This window comes from Symphalangus syndactylus, chromosome 4, assembly GCF_028878055.3.
Source record: "Symphalangus syndactylus isolate Jambi chromosome 4, NHGRI_mSymSyn1-v2.1_pri, whole genome shotgun sequence".
In the NCBI taxonomy this organism is placed as follows: domain Eukaryota; kingdom Metazoa; phylum Chordata; class Mammalia; order Primates; family Hylobatidae; genus Symphalangus; species Symphalangus syndactylus.
The window spans coordinates 111,609,443-111,632,883 of NC_072426.2; the positions used below are offsets into that span (position 1 = coordinate 111,609,443).

The following is a 23,441-nucleotide window of genomic DNA, read 5'->3' on the forward strand; positions in this document are numbered from 1 at the left end:
CATCAGAACCTACCTACCTGTGGTGGTAGAGAAAAAGAGAGACTGACTGAAACTTCCCAGTCAGCTTGCTTTTGTTCTGCACTGTAGGTTTTACAGAAAATCTATTTCCATAGAATCTAATGGATTGCTTAAATTTAGGAGTAACAAAACCTGCTTCTATGCTAATCATAAAAAAGCTTACCTTGCAACCTAATGAATGTCATTTATTCATGCATGCACTTACTGAATTTATTCATTTAATAAACATTAATTGAGCACCTACTAAGCTTCAGTTGGCGAAAGACAAAATCAGCAAATTCAGGCAGAAAAGTGAGTCCAGTAAATCAATTACAGCAGTATTCAATGAGTTCTACAAAAAAAGATGTGCTCCAGATGATGAATGAGTTCAGGTGTCAGGTCTTAAAGCAACTTGGGGAAGGCTTCTGGAAGAGGTTACTTTTGAACTTAAATGTTGGGTAGAAGTTATCTGTGTGTGGAATAAGGAGATGGGAGTTGGGGAGGAAAATATAATTCCTGTGAGAGTCTTCAGTGTGTAAAAAGAAATAATGGCATCATATTTTGTTGCTGTTGAACCACTGAGAACACATTTAATATGGCTGCCGAGAATGTGGAAAGCTGGAGACAGAAAGGTGACAGGTGATGGAAAACCCTACGTGTTGTATGGAAGAGTTTGAATTTTATCCATCAACAAAATATATATATATATGTGTGTGTGTGTGTGTGTGTGTGTGTGTGTGTATATATATATATATATATATATATATATATATATAAAAAATGTGAAACCATTGAAAATTTTGACCTCATTTGAGTTTCAGGAAGAACATTCTGGGGAAACAGGTGAGAGTGTAAAGCGATAAAAGACAAAATTCTTGTTAAAGGCATGAAATGAAAAGATTTTGAACTTGTACAGGTGGAAATAGAAGAGGAGCTAGATACTTCAGATCAGAGGACAGACGGATGTAGACCATGAGAAAGAGGAGTGTTTCTAGGAGACTGGGTCTGCCAACACTTCCAGTTTTTAGTACAGGAAACTGGTGTGAAGTGGGATGCTCCAACAAATTCGTGGAATCAGTAATAGATAAATTCAATCATTAAAACTAAGGCCTTCAATTTAAATGAATATACACTGCTCAAAAAGAAAGCAAAACATGATATTTATTATGTAAACTATCAAATGTTTATTTAAATTTCCATTTAAAATATTTTCAAGTAAAATATGTACAAAAATGGTTATAAAATGGTTGAAGCAACTAGAAGCATGACAGGTATAATACATATAAATACAACCAAAATTCAATTCAATGCAAAGTTGAATGACATCATATTGCACCAAAATTTATTCCATACAAAAGCACATGCATCAAGAGTTTCCAAAAGATGAAAACACACTTACTTCATCGCATCTTACCACTTACACAAATAGCCCATAAACACCATCTGGCATTGTGATTGCAGTACCAGAACTCTCCCCAGAGGGAAATCATTTAGCTAGAGAAGAATCCATTTTATTTCACATATCACATGCTTGTGCAGGCATCAGTGCTAGGAACCCTAAGAAACAATGCAATCCACAGATGAAAGTGTCTCTGCATCATTTATATCTTCATAGATAAATATCTTAGTTCTCCTAATATGATTGGAAGGTGGATGCAGAAATAAAATGCAGTTTTGCTCTTTAAGAATTTATCAATCAATGTAAGACATTGTATTAAATTTGTATAAAATACACACAATCCCCTTTACTAAGTTTCAGGATCACAGTGCCAGAGTGAAGAAACTCTGCTTGAGTTGAGGACCGGTTAGGATATTGAGGATCACTCTTTTTCAGCTGGATCTCTCTGTTCTTGTGTTTTCAATCACTAGACCAAACCCACGATGCCCCTGAAATTCTGGGAATGGTACAAGGTCGTAACTAATGCATTCCAGATCCAAGTTAGGGATTTAGCTGGTCTATAAATTACAGTTTAAGCACAGATCAAAGAGATGGCTGCCAGCATTATCACTCAAGGGTAACCTGAGTTCCAAGACTTTCCCACTGGGCTCAATGGATTCCACTGTTGCAAATTATAAATGCTTGTCACAGAATATGAAAGATATTTAAATACATTCATAGATAGTACCTAATAATATGTTAATATAAACATAACACACATATTATTTTTCTACCCCTTGGCAACTGAAAATGAAGTTACCATTCCTAGGCCAAATTTTTAGACAAAGCTTTCTAAAACCATCTTTATAAAGTAAATTCAGATATGCTTACGATAAAAAGACATAAAAGATTCACCTTGAGATGAATTCTGTGTCAATAACTAAAAACCATTTCTACCAGTGCATCACTACCATGTAATCCATTCTACGCAAGCTCTACAAATATTGAGTCAAATCCTGTCAGAAAATTAAGACCCAATAAGTTTGCCCAAGTATTCAGTACAAGAGGCCATTTGTCTTGCCTTTTTCTGACATGTGCATACTATAAAATCGCAGGTAGCCAACATTTAGTATCAGTAAAAAACAACTACGTTTGTTCACCTGTTTGGCATAGGGAGAAAACAATGTATCTCATAGCATTAAATGATACAGTCTTAACACGTATGATGCTTATATTTGCAAAGTTCCTGAATGCTGAGAAGTTCTAGTGAAAACTCATTACGATTGTGCAAAGATGAAAATTTGGAGCCAATGTCTGTATTCAAAATAACCAAAATATATTTTAAAGCAAAATATGTCCTGATACTACTATAGATTCTAGGAATTGTCCTAAAACAGTAAAGTGTTATTTCCTTTCTGAACATGAATAACATCAAAGGAAGAACCCAGTTCTTAAGACTTAAGTAGGAAATTTATAGAAATTTGATTTATACCAGTAGTAATAACATTCATAAGGAAAAACTATTAGGTAACAATTTTCTCCAAGAAGAGGATCAGATTACTTAAAATTGTTGAAGAATTCTTGTGGTTTGTGCAATAATCATAGTGATTTACATTGCTTTTCTTCTTTCAGAGCAATAAGAAAGTTCTTTGGGGTAGTACTTGAAATAATTCATATACACAGTCATTTAACATAGATCATTTCTAGTCGAGTATAAGCATACATTCATGGGAACAATCTGTTTCATTCTTCAAAGTATGTTTCTACTTTGGAATGAAGGAGAAATTCTAGGGAAAAATTAATTCAGAAATCCTTTGAAATAAGACAGTTCAGACAGTTCAAACCTAGGACCAGGTAACCACATTGCATTGCCTCCCAGTGTGATATGACTGTGCTTCCAAGTATGCATCTAATAAAGTTAATTAGGAATATTTGATGTCTAAATTTTATAATACACATTTAAGTCAGACCACTCACAACCCAACAAATTATACAGCTTTAACATGCAAAGGCCTAATAGGTTTTCCCACAAGATGCTGTACACAATACCCTGTCACACAAGGTACTCAAAATACAGACACCACTGCAAAAGAGATATCTGTGCATTACTCTTTTTTTCCCCTCTGGCTTTCAGCACGGCCTTTTGAGGCTTCAACAAGAGGTAATAAGGACTTAACAAGCAGTTCTCCTAACCAATACATTAATTCACTTGAAAGTCATACTTTTAAAAAAAATCAGTAGTGTATATGTTGAGGAGAAAAAAATATGTTCGCTTTGGAACAAGTGTGGCCCTCTGTATGGCTCTCAGATGCCTAATGCTCTACAGTTTTGTGAGAGAATTGTTAACTGTAAAGCTGTAAAGGCGGTTATTGGTACTATAAATGTACACTTGATTCAAGTACGCTGAAACACACACATGTAACAAATAGCTATTAGGACACTGTAACCATCCTGTGTGTATTTCAAGGCCAATAGTAACAGAGAGGAGGGAAAAAAATAACTACCAAGAAAATTAATTGGTAGATTCACACTAAGAAAATCTAGGTAACTATATAAATTCATTGTGATGAGGTTGTAGAAAGGACAGTTATCTCACAACATATGGAAAATTTGTGAATTTCCTGTGAGACTATGAGTTATGCTTTTGTGAATGTATACCTGATCTAAAATTAGACAAAACATTTATTTTTAGACACCAACTAATTGGAAAATACAAGGAAAATAATTATCTCCCAAAATTGACTATTAAAAAATCATTTTTAAGTACAGTACTAATAAACTAAGGACTACCTAGAGATCATACTTTTAGCTATTATTTAAAAATCTTTTTTTTTTTTTTTTAAGACGAAGTCTCACTCTTGTCCCCCAGGCTGGAGTGCAATGATGCGATCTCGGCTCACTGCAACTTCTGCCCCTCAGGTTCAAGTGATTCTCCTGCCTCAGCCTCCCGAGTAGCTGGGATTACAGGCGCCTGCCACCACGTCCGGCTAATTTTTATATTTTTAGTAGAGACAGGGTTTCATCATGTTGGCCAGACTGATCTCAAACTCCTGACCTCAGGTGATTCGCCCGCCTCAGCCTCCCAAAGTGCTGGGATTACAGGCATGAGCCACCGCGCCAGACCTATTTAAAAATCTTTTTAAAGTACAATACTAATAAACTAACGACTACCTAGAGATCACACTTTTAGATATTATCTATTTTAACATAGATTTAAAATACTGTTTATATGAAAATTAAGCTTAAATACACATATAGGTAATAATTATTTTGCCCATATACAAGTAATGTAAACAGAAGCTATCAAGGTGACCCATTATCTACTCTACATCCACTATGAGCTTCTTCCCAGTTATACGATGCCATATTTTAATTCCTGACTTTGAATGGTTAGGAAAGCAAAATGTAACTCTGTAAACTTGATCAGCACTAATGTACAACATATTATGGAGGGTAAAATGAAGCAAGAATATATTCAAGTAAAATAAAATGTCTTTCATGGGCATTCAAATCCCACATCTCTATATTTCTTTCCAAACTAAGAAAAAGAGCTATAATTAAAGTCCCATTTATTATTTTTCTATAGTTCAGAATCAACATATAAAATATGATGAAAGTGAAACTATCTCTCTATATATCACACCATATATATTGTGAGAAAGCCACTTGTTATATATGGATATTTCAATTAACTCATAAATTTTTAAAAATATATCCTCCATACTTATTTCTAATAGAAAAAAATAACAGGAATTATTTTACTTTACTCACATGGACAATGCAGATTTTGTGGGGGTAGAAGTATACACAACTTTGCTGGTCTTCTTCAACAAAATTAGTACAGAATTCCTAATGCAAAGTTAGGTTCAGGACCTCGAATGGAACATGTCTAAGTGAGAGGCACTGAAGCTTAGGCTTCATTAGCTTCTTGCGAGATCCACCTATGCACAGCAAACAACTAATTTTTAATATTTCTCTGACTATATTGCATAACATTAAAATATTGTTACCTTCAGTCACATACTATCTTTCATTTCCTGATTCTCTGGCCTTCAGTTTTTTTATCTTTACAAAGCTTATACCTCAATTACAAAAGATCAACTTTAACAAAGGTCAGAGTTGCTCCTTTTCTTAGCAGTATATTCATCTGCTAATCAAGATAAAATAATGATTTTCCTGTAGACTGATTATAGTTCATGAGGAATTCTGCTATGTAATTATACTCTTGTTAACCCTCTATTGATATGTCAAATTGTAATTGGGGAAACAATTTTACTAGACACATAAGACGAACAGGAAATCTGTTTCAACGTGAATATCTTAGTGTTGGAGAAACCACCATGCATTGCTAATGTAACCTAATAAGCTGTCCAAATTTTGTGTCCACATGGCTGAGGAGCTACAGTCTAAATGCATATACATGTTTGGAACCGAAGTCAGCCATCTTCCCTAGGACAAATCTTTACTCTTCTAAAGAAGGACAAGAATAAGGTCTACTTTCAGCTAACCATTTATAAGGTTCAGTTTTCATTTGATCAAAGGAATCTAATACTTTTTAAATGGGGTCAAAACAGTATTATGAGGAAAATATTTACTGCAAATATTTATAATTGTGTAAGGAGAATCATTCTTTTTAAAATCAAATTGTGTTTTAGCTTTAGAAGTCTTTACTGGATCTTTTAAAATCACAATTAAGTATTTGAGAATCCATCCCCACAAAAATTAAAAAATACTATATTAGTTATTTTAAACAGTATTCATTACTTTTACTTTTTATGTTATAATAAGCTTATGTATATAAACATTTGAATATGCATGGTACAAAGTACAAGTACTGCACATGTAGTAAGTAGTATGTGCATGTGTGTGTGTGCATATCATATAAAAATATGAGAAAAATTTTACTTATATAAAAACATATATAAATAAGTGTTTAGGAGAGTTTTTGAATGAGAATCTTCTTTACATACTACAATTTTGAATGAAAATTATGGATATTAATTTCCTGATTAAAGGAACTCTGTGTCTTCTCATCATGAGTCCTAAAAATAAGCCAAAATACTACTTAATCTCCATCACCTTTTTTCTTAATTACTGGCTGACTTTTTTTCTGCTTAAAATGGCATTACAATGGCAGGGAAATTTAATAATGCAAAAATCACTCTTGAAAATGAGAAAGAATAATTCTAGTTACCTTTTAAATTGATACTTTTAAAAAGAAATTCAAATCAAAAATAAATAAATTAAATTCTGAGACCAATTTGCCACGTGAATATAAGCACATTAACCCCAGGAAGAGCCAACAACTATGCAAACCTCTCTATGAGAATTTACCAGTCTTCTTTCATTCAGCAAGAAAAAGCTCAGGAAAATTTGCTTGTTTAAATTCTATGAGCCTAGTCTATGGGGGAAAAAAATAGGAATATAAAAGAAATTCTTACCTCCAGTAACATATGATAGGGAGAGATGTGGACAAATGAACGATATTTACCAGAAATAGGAATTATAAATCAAATTTTGAAAACCATATGCTAAGGAAGGAAGAAGTTATTATAAATTCACTTAGAGACCCAAACGTTAGGTTCAGCTAAAGAAATGTCAGTCTTGGATATATATTAAATGTTTTCAAGAGCAAAATTGAAATTACTGAATTGGAAATGCTCCAAATGATAGGTCATCATTTCTACTTTGGACAATTTTCTGTTTGCCTTTAATAATTTTAATTGGTATAATTCTTTCAAAAATCCTTATTTTCAAATGGACAAAAATTAAAGGATGAAACATACTCTGGTCATGACTAACCATTTTACCTTAGATGTTTATAAATAACAGTTCAAAATTTCATCATTATATTGCTCTCACAAATTTGTAAGTTCCACCGTATATATATGTGTGTGTGTGTGTGTGTGTATACATATATATGTATATACACACGTATATATGTATATACACATATATATGTATATATGTATATGTATATATGGATATATACACATCTCCATATATATGTGTATATGTATACATATACATATATATGTATATACACACACACACACACACACACATACACATTTTTTTATTTTTTTTTTTGGAGATGGAGTCTCACGTTGTCACCCAGGCTGGAGTGCAGTGGTGCAATTTCGGCTCACTGCAACCTCTGCCTCCCGGGTTCAAGCAATTCTCCTTCCTCAGCCTCCTGAATAGCTGAGATTACCAGCATATGCCATCATGCCCAGCTAATTTTGTATTTTTAGTAGAGACGAGGTTTCTCCATGTTGGTCAGGCTAGTCTAGAACTCCCAACCTCAGGTGATCCACCTGCCTTGGCCTCCCAAAGTGCTGGGATTACAGATGTAAGCCATCATGCCCGGCCCACAATATTTTCTAATACTGGCATAACAACATCTTCTGAACACAAACACTTATCCACAGATTCTCATTCTTTCAATTTTCTTCTCATCAGTTATCTCTTTTGCAAGTTGAATGATAATTACTGACAAAGCCTAGATATAGAAGTGGAAATTTTCTAGAAACATCAGTTGTAAATCTTATTTAGCAGTGACATTTCTTTTTCAATTTTTATGTTAATATATGCCTTTTCCTAATTAATCTGGACAGTTTCATCTGAAGAGATATTTTAACAGAAAATGTATAAAGAAAATGCACAAACTGTCAAAATTCATCATCGTGTAAAAATAGCCATAAATTTAAAAAACTTCAGAATTACCAACATTGCATGTAGATATGATTACAGATATAGGACTATTTTGGACATTTTCTTTGTTGGTGATTTCTCTCATGTTGATAATGTAATTTGAAGGTTTAAAATGCATATGTTTAGATATACTCATCAGGGTAAGTTATTAGTGAAACAGGTGGTTGTTCTAATGAGGATTTAATACCAAACTGACTCTTGCTCTAAGATGTGTTACACACTTACACTTTCCTGATCAAACTGATGTGAAAAAAAAAATGACAGATAACTAAAACTTCCTGATAATGAATGAAAAAAACATCTGACATAATAAATTCTCAAGGATTTTTACTCAAACAAACATAACTCCTGGATGTGTCCCATAAACAGTAGCCCCTAGAAACTCTTCTTTAATTTATTCAACAATCTCCACTGGCCTTTGTTCAAAATGCTCTGGGTATAATCCATTAAAGCATGAGTGTTATCTAAATTGGTATCTAAGGGGAAGCAATGCAATGTCAATGTAAAATAAATTTCTTTCTCTCCTCTCGGCCATAATCATGATGTATGCTTTTTTTTTCAGAACTGAAAACACTTTTCACAGTATAGTCATCTATAGTGTGTAAAACCATCATCTTTACAAAACCTATATATACAGAAAAATCTCAGTCTTCAGTTTGAAGGTTCTTTGACGGGCTAACATATGTGGTAGAGAATGACCACATAGTTATTGTCTAGTCTTTTCTCCTAACCCCAATAGGTAGGTATCAGAGACTCACGAATTGTGCGACTCATAGAATAACTGCATATTCACTTGCTATAACTACAGAGAGTTATAACTAAATTTCTTAGAAATTAGTTTGAATATGCTAAAATATATGAATAAAAATAACTGACTCCTTTTGTTTATCACCAAAGTTGTAATTCTCTGGACTTTCAGAAAATGAAGTAAAACTCCCTATTTTGTGTCTCCCCTTGGGCAGATTGCCAAGATCTCAAGTCCATTAGTTCATAACTTATCTTCTTCTGGTACAACTTCCAGTATTATTTGTAATGTTCTGGTTATTCGCTCTACAAAGAAATAAAAATAAATTTAAAATGCATGGAAATCAGAAATGCATAAAAACAGCAAAATATGAATTATTTTGGGTTGAATACCAAAAACACACAACTGTCTACTTCATAGAGCACTTTCAAGAATTACTTACTTCATTAGAATTCTATCATGCTCAATTAATTTATTTGTCACTTCTGTAACTTCCCATGATGGCTTCTCAGCAAGAATACATTAATATTTTGCATTCAAATAAGGATTTTTATTCATGGACCAGAAGGGGGAAAATATTTTGAAACAGTAGGACCAATATATAAATAAATGTTTAAAAATACACTTCATATTCAGTTTAAAATTGGTTTATTCTTTTTGCACCTATGAGATTACAATCAATCAGTTCCTCAGAAGAATTGGGAGGAGAATCAGAATATAATTTTCATTCTCTAACTTGTAACATGGTATTGAGAATATTGTCTTATCTCCTAGGGCCTAATTTGCCTAATCAGTAGAATGAGAGACTAAATCAGTGATTCTCAAAGTGCGGTCCCTGGACCAACAAAATTAGCATCAACTACCATATTGGATCTTTTCAAGCTCAATCCTAGACCTACTAAATTAATTAGAAACTGAAGATGGGGCCTAGCAGTCTGTAATTCTGATGATAGACACAAAAATGTAGGAACTGAGGGCATCCTGAGAAAGGCTGGCTCCAGTGTTCAGAAGGTCTACCCTTTTTCCTTCAGAACCATTGAGCTAGATGATTTCTAAGGTCATTTTATCTCAGCATTTCTAGAACTCTATGACCTTGGTTTCTGAGGACATTGGTTCTTGTTTGCCTCTTTTTTTCTTTTTTTTTGAGACGGAGTTTCACTCTTGTTGCCCAGGTTTGAGCGCAATGGCGCCATCTCAGCTCACTGAAACCTCTACCTCCCAGATTCAGGCGATTCTCCTGCCTCAGCCTCCCAAGTAGCTGGGATTACAGGCATGTGCTACCACACCCGGCTAATTTTGTATATTTAGTAGCGACGGGGTTTCATCATGTTGGTCTGGGTGGTCTCGAACTCCTGACCTCAAGTGATTTGCCCGCCTCGACCTCCCAAAGTGCTGGGATTACAGGTGTGAGCCACTATGCCCAGCCAGTTTGCTTCTTTTCTTATCTTTGTAATGAATTCCTACAGAATCTTTTCAACGTCCTGCTAGTCCTGGAGCTGTTTAGAGCCTGACCTGTTGATGGTTTCAGACCCAGATAGTCTTTCATCTGGACATAGAATCTTTCTCCTCATTCATGGTTTGTTATCTGTAATAGCTCCTTTCAAGCCATATTTAATGACCTTTTAAAAGGTATTTTTTTCAGGCCGGGTGCAGTGGCTCATGCCTGTAATCTCAGCACTTTGGGAGGCTGAGGCGGGTGGATCACCTGGTTGGGAGTTCGAGACTAGCCCCACTAACATGGAGAAACCCCGTCTCTACTAAAAATACAAAATTAGCTGGGTGTGATGGCGCATGCCTGTACTCCCAGCTCCTCAGGAGGCTGAGACTTGAACCCAGGAGGCAGAGGTTGTGGTAAGCCGAGATTGCGCCATTACACTTCAGCCTGGGCAAGAAGAATGAAACTCCATCTCGAAAAAAAAAAGGTATTTTTTCATCCTTTTCTTTCTGTGTTTGTCAAAGATACTGTCCTCAGCCCACTAATTTTACAGTCTACATTAATTGTAAAGGGCCCAGCACAGTCTCAGTAAATTATAAACTCTATGTGAATGTTTCTTAAATAAACTGTATTTTACACAGCCCACCCTTTACATTGAGATGTAAGTGCCGCATAAGGGAGCACTCAAGAGCAATTAAAGCCCATATTTTCAGAAAAGGGAAATGACAAAATTATTCTATAAAAATAGGCATTTGTGGGAAAAGGAAATATTAATAAATAGTAAAGAAAATGTAGCTTAGACAGAGAAGGGGCTAGGGATATGTGACAGTAGTTTAAAACAAACAAACAGAAAAACAAGAGATCTCAGGCATCTGCAATGGCCAAATGAAAAGCAGTGATGTTAAAGAGACATCATCTACAGCCCTGCCTCCCTAAAGAGATCCTGCCCACAGCCTCCTGAACTAATCTCCACAACTGCCCTCTACACCCAACATGAAAGCCTTTTCCAAAAATGTTTCTCTATATTCAGGGACCCCCAGATGTCTGCTGTCTTAGACATCTTGCTTCCCCATGTCATAACATCGCCTCCATTCAGACAAATGAGGAGCACCTTAGATCCTGCTGCTTCCCTAATGTGTCATTCTCCTTCCTAAAAGCTTGGTTTCGGTCCATTATTCAGTGGCACATGGCCATAGAATCTCTCTTCTGGTTTTGCACACTTTCTGCTATCTTTCCTCTTCCTTTGTGTTTAATCAGCCCTGTTGACAATATCCACTATGTCTTTCTTATGTGATCTCTCTTGGAATCTCAGGATTTGAATGACTTTCATCGTAATGAAGCCTTCTGCAGAGTAATTGATTTTGATCATGAGTACCTGTTGGAGTCCCACCAACTTTTCCTTCTAGATTATCTTACAGCAGTGGACCAGACAGTGGTGCTCCAGAGAGGCAAGTATGTCTTTAAGGAAGCTTCCTGCTTGCCTGGGAAAGCTGCAGAGCATGTGTCATTCAACTGTCCTGTCTACATCCATGTTCAAAAACAGTCTTTTGGCTTTAAGGATAATCAACCCTTGGTACTCTTTCTTTAAATAAAGGTATGTTAATGAGTCTGCATTTGGTGTTTTCAGTAACTGTAAGGTACAGGAACAAATAACAGTTGTAGTATTTTTAGCTTTACCTTTCATGTTCAGTAGTTATTCTTGAAATAATCTGAAACAACAACTGACCCTGCAAAATTTGATTTAACCCAACCATACCTGGTACCAATATGGGAACTACAGCAAAAATTGCCATGTTTGTGATGTAGCACAAGGCCATTTTTTTTTCTGGAAGTTTTCATAAGAATAATAGTATTTTTTTAAGGCTACAAATATTTTCACAAGCATGATCTCATTTTATTCTTACAATGAAGATAGTTTGGACCCCTAAGAAATGTAGGCAAGCTTAATTAGCTTACCTATTGCACTGCAGTCTTTGTGAACAGTCTTTTAAATGCATTATTCAGCTGTCAGTGATTTAACATAAATGAAGTTATCTTGACCCACTGTATGCAGCATATGCTTTTAGGACTCTGGATTTGCAAACTCACTGTCCACAAAGATGCATTAGTCATTCTGCTGGTGTTTCCCAGTCTGGTTTTTTATAATCAAAAAGATTTTGTTTGTTTAAATAAGGCTGTCCTCTATCTCCCTCCCTGAGCAGGAGGGACCCACTTCCAGTCACCCCACTCAACCCCGTGACAAGGTTTGGCTGATAAATAGAGACAGCCAAGTAAAATGGCTGCTGTTTGAGTCCTGGCCCAGGTTTGCCAGGTCTTGCTATCTTTGTGTATTTGCGTATGTCATTGGGGTATCTGCCCCTTTTTCCTCGCGTGAGAAGCTTGTGTTTCTATAAGTAAATAAATAATATAACTAACCCACCAGAAGAATAAACCACTCTGTCACAGATGGCAGAAAAAAGCTTTCCGTGTATCTCACCATTCCCTTAAGAGCATGTTTTCTTTTCTCCCTAGAAATGCTATCAAACAAAAAGTGGTTCAATACTGGCATCCTGTGGCTGGAGAGATTTATCGAATCTCTGAAAATCTCAGCTCCTTGGATTCTGAACATTCCCTGGCTGTCAGTTCTCAGCAGCCTTTCACCATTTTCTGAGTGCTATTTGGTTACCTTTCGTTTTTCATGGAAACAGCCTAGGTAAAACGTATTTTGATATAGACTATCATTTTCACAGGGCTAATCTACTCATGCATGATCAGGGTAAAAATAAATGATAATATAAAGGCTATGGAATTTTACCTAATGAAAGGACATGATATTAAATCATTGAACAAACTGCTCCAAGCAAAGGCTCTTGGTCTCTAAGTTCACACTGAGTTTCTCTCTAACAGAAAGATCACAGAGTAGTTGGGAGAAGGGTCAGGGCGCTGCTTCAGGATTCTGTTGTTTGTGTGTCTGTATGTGAGTGTTTTGTTTTAGCCAAAGGCTAAGGAAATATTTCCTATTGCAGCAATAAATATTATGAATTTTCTTTATTTTACTACAAGAATGCTGCCTCAGAGAAAAAACAAAATTACGGAGGACTGTTGCTTTTTGCTACTCACTTTCAAGGCAGCTATAAAGATAAAGAGTTACAATGATCGCAGTTTAAAAGCAGAATTGCCATGCTCCCTGGTAAGACTTAATGGCATTTTTGAGAACCAAATAACCATTATGGGACTACTCCATTGCTGCTAGTTTCACAAATGGCTAACACTAAATTTGGAGGCCTTGGAAATGTTCAAAACATCATTAGAGATAGAAAAATAGCAAAAAACTTTAAAATTACATGAACACCAAAAGACATCAATGAAGGATCAAGCATGAAAACTGCTTGTTGGGATGAACTAACAAAGAAATAATACAAAGTACACACGTGTTTGTTAGCAAGAGGAAAGAACTATTAGAGTTGGCTGACTCCAAACAGGAGGAACAAAATGCCTGCTAAAGTGGGATGGAACAATGGCTTTGCTCTTTCATCATGCTCCCTCTCTTCTAGTCTAACTCTAGGACCACCAGCTGTTTCTTCCTCAATTCTCAATTTTCTGTGCTGCTCAGGGGTTTTAACTGTCTCGGTTAGTATGGGAGACAGACATAGATTTCACGGTGATGAGTGCTAACCTGTCCTAAATATTAGCAATAAATAAAGCAACTCTAATGGTAAATGATATTTAATACGATCCCTTTTCCCTCAGAACAGGCTCTATATTTAGTGTCTAGAACACAGAAAACTTAAAAATATTCCACAGAAAGCTAGTGTGATCTGAGAGGAAATAGAGATTAAATATTCTGTTAAGGCAATCAGTGTGCCTGTGTCAGCCATAAAGCACCTCATTTGTATAGTTACATTTCTTTGGGGAAACAAAATCCAGATATAAATAGTAGTATAAGATCTAAAGATGCAAAATTCAATTGAATGCTAATAAAAGGTATTAACAAAACTCTGCCTTAAAGGACTGACTTCTCAATGAGTCTGCACAGCATACTAGAGATTCAATATGCATATCAAGGTTTTTGGTTGTTTGTTTTTTAGTAACACTGGCATTATTTATTAATAATTTAACCAGAAATCTCCCTAAACTTTTAACTGGAATTTAAAAAGTTAATTATGGTAAAGTAAATAAATTAAAACAAAGAAAAAGTATGAAAGCTATGTTCTAAACTCACCACATTCACCAGCGAGAATAGATCTGCCCTTCTGGCTATATTTGTTACCTACCTATCTCTCTGTCTGTCTCTCTCCCCCTTCCACAAGGGATCCACTCTAAAAAGAGCATGAACTTAGAAGTCCAGCAGATGTGGGTTCAATTCCTAGTTCTATGGTTTAAAATACATACACTCAAAAATAAATTCTCCATTTTCCTGAGCCCTGGTTTTCTCATCTGGACTTGGGAATAATAGCACCTCACACATCAACCTTGTTGAGGATTGCTTGAGCTGATCATGTAGGGGAAAGGACTCAGGAGAGCTTCTGACAGAGAGATCGCTTTCAACACAACACAGGCTATTCATAAGCACCCTTCCTACCTAGTGATCTGTGTTTTCTCCTCCCCCAATTTAACTGGTCACCAAGTCTTGCTGATTTTTCCTTTTAGTATGTTTCACTTTCTCTCAGACCCTGCTGATACTGCCTGTCTTCAGAACCCCCCTCAATTCTCATCAGGATTGCTGCTGTAACCAACAAAGTCAATATTCTGTCTTCAGCCCCAACCTATCTTAATCCATCCTCACAACCCCCAGGGTGATTCTCCTAAAATATAAAACTGCCTGAGTTTGACTTTCAGCTATTCTACTTTATATCATCTGTATGACTTGGAACAAGTGACCTGAATTCTCTCATGCTATAATTCAAAGCCTATTAACTGGGGATAATAATTTTCCTACCTCAGTAGGATATTATATGAATTAAATAAAGTCTTGTTCCTCTCCCTGTGTCCATGTGTCCTCATTGTTCTACTCCCACTTATGAGTGAGGACATGTGCTGTTTGCTTTTCTGTTCCTGTGTTAGTTTGCTGAGAATAATGGCTTCCAGCTTCATCTATGTCCCTGCAAAGGATATTAACTCATTCTTTTTTATGGCTGCATAGTATTCTATCGTATATATGTGCCACATTTTCCTTATCCAGTCTATCACTGACGGGCATTTGGGTTGGTTCTAAGTTTTTGCTATTGTAAATAGTGCTGCAATAAACATACATGTGCATGTGTCTTTATAGTAGAATGATTTATAAACCTTTGGGTATATACCCAGTAATGGGATTACTGGGTCAAATGATATTTCTGGTTCTAGATTCTTGAAGAATTGCCACACTGTTTTCCACAATGGTTGAACTAATTTACACTCCCACCATAGCACATGTATACCTATGTAACAAACCTGCACGTTCTGCACATTTATTCCAGAACTTAAAGTAAAATTTAAAAAAATGAAATGAAGTCATACATGTGCACACATATGTGGAAGCTGCTATTGTTCTCTCCATTGTTCTTGTTATTATAATCCTTCATGAGTCACCCTTCCTTTTAAGGTAGCGTACAGTCATAATGTTTAAGGCATTTGCAGGCCACTGCCTAACTTCCCAACAAATCTCATGTCACTCATCAAGTTACATTTTATGATATAGAATCACTAAACTGCATTCAAACCAGAAGGAAAATAATTAGGTTAGTAAGGGATTCAAAGAGCGATTAGGTCGTTTAGAGAACTACTGATAAAATTTCATCTAAAACAAAGCTGTTTCTCCTAAGAAGTGATTACAGCAGCCCAAACTAATATCCGAAAGGATTCAACGGGTGTACCCTAAATGTCCTTCCTGCCAAAAAGCAGTTCCAATTAAAATGCCATAATGTTCTCAAATCATCAGTTGTGCCACTTACATTTTTAAATGTTCAGTACATTATGTATGTGCACCTTTATGGGTTTTCTACATGGTATTGCACAATGTCCTGAAAGTATTTAAAATTCTTACCTGACATTATTCTAAACCACCTGGGTTTCTTGTCCCATATAATAAAGAGATAATATGCAGGGACTCCAGTCAGAGTGATGACGAAGCCAATTCCTGTACTAAATGGGTCCGAATAGAGGGAAAGGGCAACCATGAAGAGGCATGTGAAGGAAAACAAAGCTGGGATGAACAGTGGCACCTGGAACACAGAACACAAAAAAAGTCACTTCAAACATGTTCAAGCAACAGAAGCTGGGTTTGAGATGAGCGTGTCAGTCATGACATATACTTTAGTGATATGCTGTAGTAATGCGACCAGGTGACAGGCACCAACGTGCCTTAATAGCAAAATCTCTTTCATGGTGCACAGATAATGTATTAAACGTACTCCCTTAAATGTAATTCAGCTTAATTTAAATTGTTTTTAAATCTTTGATAGAACAAACTCTAAGGACAAAAAAGGATATTTTATTAGGGATGTTCTGTTGGAATTATTTTACTAGTTGAATGCCATGATGATTTATGGTTTTGATTTTAAAAGACTGGCTCTTTGATAATTATGATTAGAACCCACTTTAATGTGGAGTCAAGAGCACCGGCTGCTTGTAACATGTTAAAGTCTTTCAGTGCATATTGATTTTTCTGTTGTGATCCACAATAGTAACTGACGGGAATAAAACAAGCCAACTCCTATTCAACCGCTAATAAAGATGCCACCAGCATTAGGCAATGAATATTACTAGAAACAAATCCTGACAACATGACTGACAACCTTATCTATGCCATTTCTTAAAAACAAATAAATGGTGAGGTCAAATCAATCCATGAGTCAAGTCTGAAGAAGAAGACAAGCTTCTTCTCCAGTCCTCCAAAACGGAGATGCTTACTTATGGTAAATGGGTATTAAGTGGTAAATTCGTAGATCTTCTCTTTCCCTATATGTTTTACATTTCTATTCCTTTTAGAATGTATAATATAGAGAAAGAGCAGTGTAACAAGTCGCAACATTTAAGTACTTAAAATGCCTATTTTGTAAAGGCAAATTCCTTTTTGGAATTGGCATTAACAAAGTATCTCCCTTACTCCTTCTCACCATGGCTGTCCACAACTCCAGCATAAAGACAGACAGAAGTAGCCCATACTTTGAGTGTATCAGGTCATTGAACACATTCATGAAAAATCAACATACCAAACATTCATTCATACCGTCATTTTTCAAAAATGTGACATACAAAGTTCAAGCCCATCACATAAAAAATTGGATGAACTATTTTTTTCCAACTTAAAATAAATCCAACAGGAAAGCACTACCTGCAAGAGTTAAACATTTTTATTCCACAGATGCTGCCCCCAGCCCAACCTCCCCATCAGCAAGTTATGACAAAGGGAGGACTAGGTATTAGGAGAAAGATTTATGTAAACCCATCAAGATTGCTGAGGTTACCTTGAAAGGACGATGCATATCTGGGCATTTGTATCGAAGATAAATCAGCCCAGCAACTGCCAGCCCAATAAAAAGCCACCTGGCAAAACTGAGGAAATTCAAAAGACTGTCGAGGTCTCCAGAGAAGAGCATTATCATTGTCAAAGGGTGCTGATGGGGGAAAGGGAAGCAAGCTTGGTGAATTCAGTGAAAATAGAGATGATTAACAACAAAAACCTCACTACCCATTATGACCTTTTTCAAATAATTATTTATACTCATAAATTATCATCATAGTTAAAACCTGGATTTGACTAATCTCTTTTCTATATTCTGCTGTCATAATCCATTTACACACCAGGGACAGTATGAGAGTGATATGGCCATTATACTTTATTCAAGTGGAATTCTATATGAATGTTGTGTTTTGTTTTTAGTTCCTTTTGCATTTGAGGGAAGATAGTATGTTTTCAAAGAGTAAAAGAAAGGGTACTCAATGACTCAAAATTGAAAGACTCAAAGATTGAGATGATTAGTAAATAACCGAAAATAAACAGTAAAAGAGACCCAACTGGAAGATTTACAGAAAGCTCTGCAAATGCTCTCTGATGAGCTCTTGGCTATCCACACTCAGGAAACACAGACACTCATAGGTGATTCTGTTGGCTCTTGATTGCAAAACATTGACCTTTTTTCCTCCACATTTACTCTCCTGGTGTGCTTGCCATGTGTGACCCTCAAGACCACGGAGAAGAATGAAGCGCAGAGATCAGCTTAGCAAGTCTCTGCAGCTGCACATGCCAAGGACAGCATGACTGATAGCAGAGGCTTAAAATGAAAGCCCTCTTCACGGAATAATACATTCTGTTCCCACAAGTGACGTTAACGTCCAGATTCTGCACAGAGAGTACACATACTTTAAAAAGAAATTTCAAGGAAACGTTCTGAAACAAATTAAATGCATGAAAAAAATGTTCAGTGCATTCTATGGTGCTCCTGACAACAGATTCCAGTTGAGAGAAATGTTACAAAATAATCAGTAGAAATGAATATAACATTGCCAGTGGGTATTTGAGGACTTTTACACCTCATACAGTCTTCTGTAGCTCACATTTCACAACACTTTGCTCTGCAGAAAGAATTTTACAACTCAAATTTACCTCGTGGTGCTTTTATTTTTATCCTGCAGGATAAAAGACACATGCTCTCAAATGTCTTAAATGAATCATGGCACTGTCTAGGATTTTATCAATTCTTTCAATTTTGTGTGCATTTCATTATAAGGTGCCTAGATGATACATCTGGGTACTTTTTGGACTGTAGCTTTTTGCTCTACTTTCCTTAAGTAGTTGGGACTTAATACTCCATTCTTTTCTGTGAGGTGCTATGTTGATGAGAGGAGCCAAGCTAATCATTTTCCTTAGACCTTACACATTTCTGCAAAGATGAAAGAGAGGTGATGTGATTTTTGCCCCAAAAAAATAGGCATCAGAAACATGGAGTAAAGGGAAGAGATGGAAGATATCCTGCCTCCCAAACTCCACCATGACATACATTAGAGAAATGAATGAGAAAGTAAAGTACTATCTAATGTCTGGTTGGAATTCCTTTTTGCTAACCTATTATTCAAGGTTATATCTAGATATACTTGTTAATATGCATTACCAAAACAATAACAGCTGGCAGAGGAGTGTGCTTGCGGACATGAATCATGGAGAGGATTTCTGGAAGGTGACCCTCTCGAGACGCAACATAGAATAACCTGATGGGAGAGAAATGTGGGTGGAGTTGACTGTATGATTGATCATTTCAAAGGGAAAATCCAGAAATCCCAGAGAAAATGTGCATCTTTTTCATACCAAATGATCAGGCATTTCTTAGGTGATTGCCTAAGTTCACTTTTCAAATAAGGTGGAGAAATATCATAGGAAATCTAAATTTGAATTTTACAAAATCTGCCAACACTATATTATTCTTTGAAGAGAAAGAATAGCAATGTCTGACTCGGTATAGTTCTCTCTACATATAAATAGCTGATGGGAAATCTAGTTCTAGATTCCTAGTATTATATGTGTGTTGTCAATCCAATTCAACAAACACACGCACATGCACATCCACAGGTACACACGCATATATGTAGCACTCACATTTATCTGATTGGGTTTTAATCTTATATTAAAACAAAAAGACTATTGCATCAAACTAAACAAAGGAAATACTGATGGTAGGGGTGGTGATTTCTGATGTCTCTTACTTTACTTTTTTCGTGGCATCTTCAGAGAAACAGAAAATTATATCACCAGAAATAAAATGCCATTGTTAGACTCTGTGGAAATACTATTTTTTAAAAAGCCACATGACGGTCTTCCAAATAAGCTATTAATGGGCAAGCAGTGCCCTCTAATGGACAGAATAAAACGTGCTGTTGATACTTGGACCAACATTTCAATCTTGCATGTCCCTTTAAAAACAACAGGTTTGGAGGCACTGTTTCTTTTCTTTTTAAAGTTATCCTTATCAGATCCAATCTCAAAAACAGAAATGTGTTTCTGGAAATACATGAACTCACTCACCTGGAGACAGCAAACACACCACCATTCATGGAGCCAAAGCAGGAGAGGGCAACAAAGATCGGAACTGCTAATGAGAAATTTCCCAGTAGCCGCTCAGAAAAGGTCTAGTGAAAGAAAGAACGAAGCAAATTAATGCCTTGCCAGAAAGTGGAATAAAATGAAACAATCTAGGCCAAACTTGCTCTATGACTTTCTATTAGCCTGGTGATACTTGTATGTTTTATAATTTCTCTCTTTGGTTGGGATCAGACTAACTCTGTAGACAATAATCAAAAGCAAGGATCATGGTATTGCTTGTTGCAAAACTATAGTCAAAGGTCGAAACAAGCACCTTCTCTCTACTTTCAAAAAGCAATGATCCATTTATCGAATCTTTATCAACTATGATGTGTATTGTCTCTGACTCTGACAAGTGATAAAAGCTCAAATCAGAAGTTCTACTTCTGGAGATAGAAATCTTTCTGCATAATACTTTCTCTTTAGCCTGGAAAACCATATTTTATATGGAAATACACTGAGAAGTATTACAGATATGTGTTTCATATGCCAATCCCACTCTTAGGAGGTAAATAAAATAATTGATGACTTCATAATTTATAGCATATATATGAGTAGCTCTGAAAATCTTTTTCCCAGAAAATCACACTAGCTAAACCTCTGTTTATAAAGTCCCTCCCTCCCCCTCATGTGTCTGTCAGTTTCTTTTGTGGTTTCCTATAAAAAGGCTAGAACACAAATATAAGTCCAATAAGCCACAGAAACTTAAAAGATAAACACAACTTTTAAAATGTTCTTTTATGACATGATATGTGCAATATTGCAAATTTCTGTGAAGGATGTATTTTCCAAAAAAAGAAAATGTGTTGGATTCATTAGTTGTCCTTGATGCAGCTGGTGCTATGTAATTAGTGGGCCACATTATGCCCAAAGAATAAGTGCTGCCCTTTGTCTGAAAAGATGAGATGACTGACCTGACTTCAATAAGCTTTGTATATTTGATTGTCTGGTGGGACTTAGAGCAGTGGTCAGTGTTTTTCAATATAGTGAACTCATACACAGTTTCAAATGAAATGAGATAATTTATTCCCTGTAGATGCTGCTGCTATGAGGTAATACTAACTATTTTAAAAGGAACTGACATCAAGTATGGGAACTTAACTTTTCACCATTCATTGTTATGAGGTCAAGAGTGAATGGTCTCTTACTAGCTAAGTTTTATGCAAAATAAAATTATGTGTCACAGAATAACAGTCTTATAACATGATCTTTGGGGATAAAGATGGTCCTGGTGTCAAATAAATTTTGGAAAATGCTATAAAATTATGTGTATCCACTTCTTAGGGAGTTAAAATGCATGTTGGTATCTTTAATATTCTGAGAAGTGTTATAACAACATCTGTTTAACTTTGAATAACCCAGTATTTCCTAAATGTATTAATATCCCAGGACTAGTATTCAAAAGGATATACTAGGAAAACCAATTTATATGGTCCACATCAAAATTCTTAAGTGACACTTGGGGAAAGGATTTTGAGTTTGCATATGAAAAGTTTACAAACAGGAAAGTGTACAGAATAAATTGTAATTTGCATACAAAAAATGCATTTATTTAGATTCAATAACTGTCCACCTATCTTTAAAGACGTGCTGGGAGAATAAGCTTGGACAGATTTTCAAGCATGTATGTGTGAAACTGTTTTATAAGAAATTAGAAATAATGGGAAATCATATAGGAATTTAGATATATCAGTTAAATGGAATATGCTAAGGTATGCTCTAAATTTTTTAAATATTCATTATTATTCAGGTCAAGAAAAGATTACCGAATTTCAAAACACTTTCTGCTAGAGGGAACTACTATAAAATTGCATCAGCTCATTAACCTAAATTCCAATTGGCATTTTCCCAACTTGGACTTACCACTGCCACTGCATTTGAAAGCAACAGCTCCTCAGCATTAATGGTCGTAAAGTAGGCCACATTTGTCAGCACATAGCCAATGGTGACGATGGCCATGGATATACATATTGCAAGGGGAATGGTTCTGAAATGCACAAAGGAATCACTTATTCGTTATCTTTTGTTAGTCATTCTCTGATACGGAAGAAAATAACAGGCTAATTCAAATGAAGAATATAATGGTATCTACAATAATTATAGGCTCTGTTGGGTATGTATAAACATTTCATCAGGGCAAAGAACCACATATTCCTTTGTAACTTAATAAGGTCCATGGGGGCAGATACTTCGTCTGTCTTGTCTATTGCTATACCCCACAACATATGGATTTATGTCATTCATGTACTCCATAAATGCTGCAGCAGTGTTTCTCAAACTTGAGATGCATCAGAATCACCTGCAGGGCTTGTTAAAACACAGACTGCTGAGCTCCACCCCACAGTTTCCAGTTCAGTAGTTATATGTTCCTAGGTGATTCTGAGGCTGCTGATCAGGCCACACTTTGAGAACCACTGTCCTATAAACATTTCTAATACTAATTCACTGCCTTGACACCTTTCTAACACTAGTCCTTAAAAACATTTTTCACATTCAACGTTTTTTCCATCAATAGCTGTCATTCCCACCAAATAAATGCACACTTTTGGAAGTAAGATAGTGGGATATAGCTACCTTTCTAAATGTGGCCATAATTTTGTATATAACACAAGAAAGCACAGAAGTGTTCACAGTAATGACTTTGCACTGCCCTGCTGTGAGTTCAAAGGAAGCTCAAGATAGTGAGTATCTAATAATGCAACAGCGCAGATAATCCCATGAAATTAGAGGTGACATGCTGTGAAGTACAGACGACCGGACAGTGCTGACACTATGTGGCATCAAGAAGTACCCGACACGAATGCAATATTATGTCTTCATTTAATGCACTGGGAAAGCCAGGAAGTTACTGACCCTAATAATTTGATTCCATGTTACCAATACACATTACTTGCTTAACATAATCGCCTCTTCAGACTCTCTCCAGTTCAGGCAACTTAAACCTTCAACTGCCCGCACAAAGGCTGATCATTTTTCAGCCATAGTGCTTATCAGCCCTCATGGAGCCTTCACCCTGCTGGGTGCCACTAATGAAGACCTCAATGTAATTTCTTCCAAGATGAAAATGCAGTTCAGAATCAGGGGGGAAAAGGCACAGCCTGCCTCACTACCCAAGCTGGGTGTGTTTAGCACACTA

The 23,441-nt window shown here is 35.9% G+C and overlaps 1 protein-coding gene and 1 long non-coding RNA gene across 2 annotated transcripts in view; one reads left to right on the plus strand and one right to left on the minus strand.

The window, feature by feature from the left end:
• The window catches only part of LOC134736492 (uncharacterized), a 46,386-nt gene extending 33,206 nt beyond the window's left edge, over positions 1-13,180 (plus strand). The window contains exons 2-4 of the long non-coding RNA XR_010120548.1: positions 5,772-5,893; positions 11,582-11,863; positions 12,781-13,180. This is a non-coding gene — a long non-coding RNA (uncharacterized lncRNA). The remainder of the gene's footprint in view (positions 1-5,771; positions 5,894-11,581; positions 11,864-12,780) is intronic.
• SLC7A11 (solute carrier family 7 member 11) overlaps positions 1,141-23,441 on the minus strand; it is a 77,355-nt gene continuing 55,054 nt past the window's right edge. Inside the window, exons 7-12 of the mRNA XM_055275930.2 lie at positions 22,169-22,292; positions 20,249-20,352; positions 19,341-19,437; positions 17,697-17,846; positions 16,274-16,451; positions 1,141-9,139 (exon numbers count right to left, since the gene is read on the minus strand). Of these exons, the coding sequence (XP_055131905.1) occupies positions 9,078-9,139; positions 16,274-16,451; positions 17,697-17,846; positions 19,341-19,437; positions 20,249-20,352; positions 22,169-22,292 (715 nt within the window). The 3' untranslated portion in view covers positions 1,141-9,077. The remainder of the gene's footprint in view (positions 9,140-16,273; positions 16,452-17,696; positions 17,847-19,340; positions 19,438-20,248; positions 20,353-22,168; positions 22,293-23,441) is intronic.